At 44.6% G+C, this 8,630-nt stretch overlaps 1 protein-coding gene across 6 annotated transcripts in view; it reads left to right on the top strand.

Moving 5' to 3' along the window:
• Positions 1-4,014: 4,014 nt before the first annotated feature.
• LOC126531532 (methanethiol oxidase-like) overlaps positions 4,015-8,630 on the top strand; it is a 157,928-nt gene continuing 153,312 nt past the window's right edge. Inside the window, exon 1 of one of the 6 annotated variants that reach the window (XM_055071232.2) lies at positions 4,015-4,267. In XM_055071232.2, coding sequence (XP_054927207.1) covers positions 4,210-4,267 — 58 coding nt within the window. In that variant the 5' untranslated portion in view covers positions 4,015-4,209. The remainder of the gene's footprint in view (positions 4,268-8,630) is intronic. The other 5 variants (XM_055071226.2, XM_055071224.2, XM_055071229.2 and 2 more) reach the window with 5 other exon arrangements.

Here is an 8,630-nt window from a genome sequence, read left to right as displayed (position 1 = left end):
CGTTTGTTCTTATTTTAATGAAAATAAAAATGAGACATAGTCACCCTTAATGGTTACAGTTACTCCTTTTCACATAATAGTAATTAATATAAGAAAAATACTGCAAGAAGAAACATCCCAGGTTTGGAAAACCTTGAGCTGAGTTAGCTAAGTGCAGTAAAGGAAGTTCGCATATAGTAGTCTTGAGCACATTGGAACGTAGAGAGACAAAAGTTGAGGACCAGTTCCATCACACAGTATACCAAGTTCGGAACACATGCACGAGGCTGAGATTTTGTCCAACATCAACAAGCTTACAGGGGAGGATACACAGATCACACAATGCACATGCAAAGACAGAACAGTCAAAAGTGGGCTTTATGATACAAAACTAACAAAGACGGCTGTGACACACATATTGGGCAAGACATGCACATACAAATGGTGGATGTAAACTGTGCTTACATAACTCTATCCAATGCGATACTAGAACTCATTTAGTATGCATGTTTCTCTAAAGGTACATGTTCAAGTGCGTTCAGTGCTTTTCGCTGTGTTGTTTTTGATGCACAAGGTCTGAGCAATCTTACGAGTGAGAAAGGTCTGTTAGGATCATTTGCATGTAGTTCTTGCCATAACTGCCGTATGTCTGTAGCATATCTGAAGAAATAGAATAATAGATGTCAGATGTCATCATCGTCATTGCTATAGAAGCAAGCTGGCGATGGCGCTTGTTTTATGCAGTATGAAAATGGTTTGTGTGTGCTGTTTCAAGGCACAAGTTGGTCTTGTTTAACCACTTTCCATGGAATGCAGGCGTTACTTAGCTTGCTTCATAATCTATGCTGAGAACATTCAGTATGGTATGAACGTGTTGCCGATTTGAGCATCTGCACAGTCTATTATGAAATACTTGCATTATGATATGAAAATAATAATTATAGCTGTGATCTATCCCTGTCCAAGTTGTGTTCCAGACCTTTGTGACTGACTTGTGCTGGCGCTTTTAACATTGTGAAGTGGGAGTTAATTCCATAGCCCTCTATTTTCCGGCCTTGACTGGTTTTGCAAGTGTTGTTACGTCCCCAACCTGCAATATATACAATCTGTGTCATCTGCACTTGATCCTGTAATCAAGAACATGAAAACCACCATTTTTATTTCTGGTACAATTGTATTCAAAATATAATGTACCATTGACGTAATAGCTCTGCAGAAACCCGCAAGTTGGAGGGAAGGGATTAATAAAGGGAAAATGAGACATCCATCCTAACATAGCTAGTGCTACAAAGCCATCTGCTAGTTGCCTAGTTAGCTCAGATGGTAGAGCAGCTGGCCCGGATAGGCGGTGGTCCCGGGTTCGAGTCCTGAACCAGGACGAATTTTTCTTCAACTGCGAAGCTTTTCTTTTGAGGAACCCGTATGGGTTTCCTTTGTAGCACTTAGCTGTGTCACTACTTTCTGTGCACCTGAATGACAACAGCATTAAAGGAGCTCAGGAAAACAATAATTGCATATCATGAGAAGAATCACCCAGAAGAATCCATATGCACCTTGAAAAGGAATAAAAGTAATGTGTCGAGTCGGGAAATGTAAGGAAAGTCGCCTGATGAAAACATATAATGCTTGTGAACTTGCTGGCCTTTCTCACATATCGTTTTAAAGGGACATGAAAAAAAAAGAAAATCATTTGAGCCGTTTTGCATACAGGCAGCATCACATACAATAAAGGTAGGCCTGAGGAGTGACCATTGCTAGTACCGCGGCCACACTCTTACACGAGAGGAGGCTTTATGAGGTATAAAACATGGTCTCCGAGATGTGATGGCATGCTGAAGTGCATGCTGCCCATTCTTAGAAGCGATGCATAAAAAATGCAAAAGGGAAAGATGGGTGGTGATGCCATCTTGAAGTTCCTGCGCCAGCCTGTCACAGTGGCATGTATTTTGATGGTGTCATCTAGGCCTAGTTATTTATTTAGCACTAGAGAGTGACTACATTGCATTCTCAAAGAGCCAGAGGCTGAACTTGATACGTTTCAATAAGTTTCACTGTTTAGTTGAGCAATGGACGGGGCTAGTTAGTGTACATTTATGATTGTGTTGTGCTGAGTTCAAACCTAAAAATATGAATGATTATGACTAGGAAGGACAAAGTACAAACTACTATGAGCTCTTTAATCCTGCCAGTGAACATGTTTATATATATATATATGTGTATGTATGTATGTATGTATGTATGTATGTATGTATATATATGGGGGTGAGGTAAGTGCGTGAGCATGCCCTCCATCATGCTTACCAAAAGAACAGACAGAGCTTGCAGGGTTCAACGAGTGACGATAAATTTGTTACTTTAACCTATCACATTTTATCATGTAGTTATCTTGCTACTTGTATTTAATTCACATCTCTATGCATATAAGCACTTTGACTAATAGGATTAAAGAGTTGATAGTAGTTTGTGCTTTGTCCTTCCTTGTCGTAGCCGTTCATATTTTCGGTGTTAAAACTCAGCGTAACACAATCATGAACGAAGTTTCACTGTGCCACAACCTCACACGTGCGGGCAAAAAAAAAAAAGAAAAACAAAGAAAAAAGAACTTGCTATGTTTGCTATGTCACACTGGCATACCAGAGCTGGTTCTAGCATGACCTTCATTTTCTCTTCCAATAATCAACGGTTTACCACGAAATAACCAAAAATAGAATTTTGAAAAAAAAAGAAAGCTTTATAAGTTTGATTTGGTGCTTCTCTTTAGTGTCCTCGTTAGAGCTCGTTAAAGCTGCCTTCTCCACAGTACTAGACCTTCTGGGGCGAAGACCGCTTCACTAATTCACATGATATTTCTGGCGATACGCACGGCACAGCCCGCGTGCGCGGGTGTTGTGTGTGTGTGCGTGCGTGCATGCACGCGTGTATTTGTGTATTCAAAAGGCTGCCGTTGCTAGTAAACAATAAATGAGGGTAAATCAGGTTAGGGTAACTGGACAGGCTTACTTTCTGCGCTCTGTCCGCCTGTTCTATCCTTTAGTTGCTTTAGCACGCCTCCTGCTGAAACTCGGACATTAGTGCAGTTGTAGCTGCATTACACAGCTGTCGCTGAGTGCTCGACGTTTGACGTTCTTCAGTAACGATATTCGACGCCTTTTAATAATGATGCTCGAGCGCGGTACAGTTGCGTGCAATGTACACTGCGATTCTTCAAGGGCTCTGCGTCCTGCGGCAATAAACGCCGGCATTTTCGCGCCGCCCATTGTTATCGTACTTTTCAATCCTGGCCCAGTGGCATAAACTTATTTTTGTTAGTTTCACCTGTATGTCATTCGGAAATGTAAAGCTTTCCATTTGCATGCACGTTATTCTGCACGTTTATTATTTATTTTTCAAAGTAAAGAAAAAGAATTGCGCAAGTGGGTTAGGTGCACGCCGGGATGTCATAATTAAGCAACAATATGATAAAGATGGAAATACAAATATTTAGTAGTTGCTTCAAGATCAGACTCATAATTATGCTCTGTCAGTTTAGCTATTATTCGCGGGAAGGGGGGGAAAAATAAGAGAAGGTTTATAGAGGACGTTGTAAAGCGGAAAATTTGCAATATCTGCAAATAGCGCGGTGAACCTACTCCCGACAAAGTACGTGAACAACCGTTCTAGGCAAGCAGAAGGTGAGTCACGGAAACATTTTGTGGTAGCGGAGCGAGTGCAGACTTCACTGCGGTGATCGATGCTCCCGAGGACGTGAGTTAAGGATGCAAGTCGCAGGCTATATAGTGGCTGGCGGAGCCTTGGCTTCTGACGTTAATGGACTCGAGCATGCGAACTAATTGCATAATTAGAAAAAATTTCCTCTGTAACTGGGAAGCTAGGTGCACACAAGACGGATGACAACTGCATAATTCCTACGTGCAAGTTTTAGTTCGCATTGTAACCATTTATTTTTCTTTTTTTCGCTAGTGACGACGACGCTAAGTGTAGTCGGAGAAGGGCCGAGCGACGCTAGGCGCGGTAAGCGTGGCAGTCTAGACGAAGTTCAACCACTGACAGATGACGAATGCGGAGAGGCGCCGCGGGAATCCGTTCCGCCCGACTGAACGCTGGGCTTCGCTTACGGCAGTCGGGTGCCGTGCGGCGCCAAGACGGTTGCCTGCTCCTGCAGCTGTGCCCTCTTCCCGTTTTTGTTTTCTTCCTTTTGCTAGTTTTTATTTCGGTTTGATTGAATGATCCATGGACATCAAGACGGCTACATCGATGAATCGAAACTATACCCAAGGCCGGAACCGCGGTGAGTTGGCAGCGACGGTTTAGATGTCGGCCGAGTCTGACACAAGCGTTGCAAGAGCAAGTGCGCAGCTGTTGCACTTATTTTTAACCTGGACGCGCGAGGCAACGTATTCAGCGATTGTGTGCAGCGAACAACGGATTGTAATGAAACGTGTATGTTTCTTGAGCAGGGGTCGAGTCTATCTGAATTCGAGGGAAATTCACCTGTGGTAATGAACGGAAAGCTACCAGGGGCAGTGCTTCTGCGCGTGTGTTACAGCGCCAAGTATGCCGGCAAACTCTGACATAGCTTTTTTTTTTTTAATCAGCTTGTCTACTTGCGACATTTCGCATTTGTGAAAGCGCAGAAGAGTGAAGAAAGAGGGGAAAAGAAAGAGTATCACGCTGAGTGGTGTGTCTTATTTCCTGGTTTAATGTAAGTGCCGTAACATGTGTAACATTTTATTTATCCTGTGCCCCAACTGAAACACGCGAAGGAGACGGACTATCTTCAGTAGCTTGACACGCGTGCACTTCGCCTCCGTAGGTCTCCCTTCATTACTGCAGAAAGTTTCCACGAGCGAATAGCCTATATTTGCGAAGGCAGGTTTCAGCGTAATGAATCAAGCTTGGACAGCACAAAAAAAAAAAGGTTGTTCGAAGTGTGTTCATATTAAGGCAAGAAGACGGTTGCACCCACCTCGTCAAAAGCACGCGGAAAGAATTGTGTGTGTGACCGCGCGCGCAGAAATGCTGCGTTTTCATTTTCTTTTTCTCTTTTTGTCTGGAATTGGTAACGAAATATAGAGTAAACCGCTGCCTTGCAGAAGCGTTATCCGGAAGGCTTTCAAGGACAATAAATTTCACGTTTTAGTATTGACCAAGTGGTTCACTTCTAAACGCACCGGGAAAACTGTACCGGATGATGACTTAGCGCGTGGGAAACCTTCACGAGCGCAAGCTGCTGGAGGTACGGCCAAGATAACCTGCCAGTCTTCGACAGCCGTTATGTGACGTCTGAATTATGTGCACAATGTATGTAAGGTGTCCCGCCTATCCTTCCAAGCTGTGCAACGAAAAAAAAAAGATTAAAAGATAACGTGGTACAAGATACGATTTTATGACCTACGCTGATCAGTTGTCAGACCTATGACGTCGGAGCACCGTAGTTCTTATAATTGTATCTTGTGTTATTGCGGTAGCAATTATGTGGACACTGCAGGCGCATTTCTGACGTTGCCGTCGCCTTGATGTTCCGTATGAAGTCCGTATGCGCCCAACGTTGTGAGGCACCGGGGGGAGGGGAGAGAGAGGGCGGCTTTCTATTCGGCTGCAACTACGTACGTGGCGGCTGCGCGCGGTGGCGTGGCCGTATCTTGAGAGAGATACGCGTTGGGTGCGAAATCTAGGTGCGTGCTGTGTGTTCTCGGCGCTTAGTTTGCGTTGAAGTGATAGAGAACACGAAGGTCACTTCGCTCGCTGCGGCTGCCGCGCTTCCTCACACCAGCGTTTTGACAGCGAGTGTCCGTGTTCATCGAGTGTGATGTGTTCATGTTTGCTGTGCGTGCTGGCACTATGGTTGTTACTTTAGTTAGCAAGCGAGCGTTTACAAGTTGATAACGCCGATAAGAGTACTTTCCTTTTTTGGCAAGGCTGTCTGCTAATTTGCTATCGCAACCGATGCTTAGTATTTCGGGCCAAAGTGCAACTTTTTCTTTAATCGTCGTTTTTTTTTCGTTGAACAGATTGTTTAACGTCGGCAGGGGCACTGGTACATTTTGACCACTGTCCTTGCCATCATGCGTAGTATATCTTGAGATACCCGCCGCTGGTGGCTTAGCGGCTTAGGTGCTTTGGTGTTAAGCAAAAGGTTGCGGGTTCGATCCCCAGCCGCGTTAGACGGAATGCGAAAATACTATAGATAACTAGTTTTCACGCGTCGTCACGGACGCAGCTACACACAGAGCTGGTGCCCAAATATGGTGGCCACGCTTGGCGGGGGTGCAACCGCACATCACGGGGACAGTATTTTTACCGGATTATCACTGTTATCGATTTGTCGCTCGGCGCAAGATGCTCCTGTCGTAGTGTGCGTTGCTCTAACCACGTTTATTGCTTGCGCAGTTGCTCGACGTTCTAGTACCCCGACATGGCGGCCACGATGATGTCGATTCAAACTGCTTATTGTAAGTTGTACGGTAGGCCACATATCTGTGCAGAGCGCTGGATTGCAAAGCAAATAAATAGTAAAGACACATCTGCTATTTTCAATTTATACACCTGGCTGAAATGTATTAACCGGGCTTTTTGTGGCTTCTGCCGGTGGCAAGCATTGTCCCTAAAAGCGGTCAGCAACGCACAGATATGTATTTCGTCGCAGTGCAGCTCACCGGTTCGGCGCTTTTGACAGAACTGTGTCCGACTGTGCTTAGATGCATCGTAATAGAACGTAAAGGCGAGTAGCCGTTGTAAGGTGGCTATAAGTGTTCGTTTACTGTGACTTCTCGAAGAGAATCATGCGGTCAGAATTTTTCCGACGCCCTCTACTAAGACCGCTTTAAAATCCCAGGCGCTGCATGTTAAAGCGCACTGCTTGTGGCACTGACACGGACCCCAAGTAATAAATATAAAGACGACGCGGGAAAAAAAAAAAAAAAAAAAAAAAAACGAAGCGCGAAATTGTTTACTTGTTCCGTGTGTCCGCGTGTCTATCGCTGCCGTTCAAAATTGATCAGTCGATCAACACACACAAATCTACCACCGTTTCCTTTTCTTTTAACAGATTTTTTTATATTTCAATGCCGGTAAAACGATGAAGTGCTTTAATCACAGAAATGTCTAACCGACATTGGTTAAATTGGTGTGTAAGAGTAATACATTCTTGCAACTGTTAAAGACATAGCTTTCATTTAGGTGATTCAGTTATTTGGAAATAATAAAGGATACAGCAAAATGTCTACGAAGTGAACGTTTGCTACTCCACAACGAAATAAAGATGAGTTCTGAGAACAAGTGGACTATATTGATACATCCCGCGAAGCTTTTGAGCATGCTTCTTAGCTTTGCGTGTAGAGCTTTTCAGTAACTTACCCGAGTGAGGCAATAACTTCGCGTATGCTGTAAATTTCATATTAACGCGACAGCGTTAAGGAGCTTGTGTCGCAGAAAAGCCGGTGTCGTCGGCGTCAGCGGCGTTGGCCGTGAGCGATAAATCCCAGAAGGCACTTTATAAATAAAAAACACCTTGCAAGATGGGCTGGTGGGAATCGAACCAGGGTCTCCGGAGTGTAAAACGGAGACGCTTCCAATCAGCCACGAGTTCGTTCCTTCAAAGTGCTACAAAATCGCCTCTAGTGAATGCGGTGTTGCCTTATAAACGCGCCGTAGAAAGTTATACTGTGGTGTATATCGGTAATTATGACCATGTAACTTACAGAAGTCACAGTTTCACGAGTAGCGAAGTACGTTTCCGCTACATTTCTTCAGCGCTCTGCGCACACGCAGAGCCATCTTGCGGCAAACACAGAAGACCCCCTCTCGCAATGTACGGCGCTGCCCCACACGCGGCGCGCCACTCGTCCCATGATCGCGTCCGCTTTCATGGCGCGCCGCGGCCCGGTTATCTGTGCCGATCGCGACGTTTGGGTGGCGTAGATCGTTTGAGTAGGCGGTGCGAACGGGGTGCGATAACGCTATCGCGTTCCACTCTTGAAGGCGAAGCTTAAGCGTCCTACAATTTTTTTATTACTATATTTGTTTAAGTTTAACGAAATACGTACACTTGTATAGCCCATTTTCTCGTTTTCTTGAACCCTCTGTACAACTTGTGACATCTTCTTGACCAGCAGATAACATGTTTTCTGTTTTGAGAGTGGCAGCCTTCAATATCATTGGCTATAGGAATATACCTGCTCGAGGTCGCTGTGCTTCACTACTTTCACCATTTCTTTTCCGATGCCCGATTATTTTTTTTATCGTAACAAAACTGCGTATCGGTTGCGTAACGCCAGCTGCTCTTGAGTCAGAAGAGAGAGAGAGAGAGAGAAAAGAAAGAAAAAAGCAAGAAAAGCCAAAGCACAATGACGCGTAGTAAGTTGCGTCACGTATTGTTTCTTGGATCGTTTGCTTTTTTAAAAAGCCTTCTTTGTGTTTTGTTGGGCGCACCTTTCATTGCCTCCAGTGTGGCCAATCCCCCTAGTGGGTACGAGCCATGTTCTGAGGCCACAACTACAACGACATAACGCGCCACTGTTGTTTGATTCGATTACCGAAGCGCACTCGATTAAGAGGGAAAAAAACCCAGTATAAGATATAGTAATGAAGCTGCGTGACCCATTCCGTACTTCCCTGCGCTATACGTCCATACTGCTACGTTCAGATCTCTG

Source organism: Dermacentor andersoni, chromosome 5 (assembly GCF_023375885.2).
Source record: "Dermacentor andersoni chromosome 5, qqDerAnde1_hic_scaffold, whole genome shotgun sequence".
NCBI lineage: Eukaryota > Metazoa > Arthropoda > Arachnida > Ixodida > Ixodidae > Dermacentor > Dermacentor andersoni.
The sequence above is the reverse complement of the archived record's forward strand: the minus strand, read 5'-3'. Positions and strand labels throughout refer to the sequence as shown.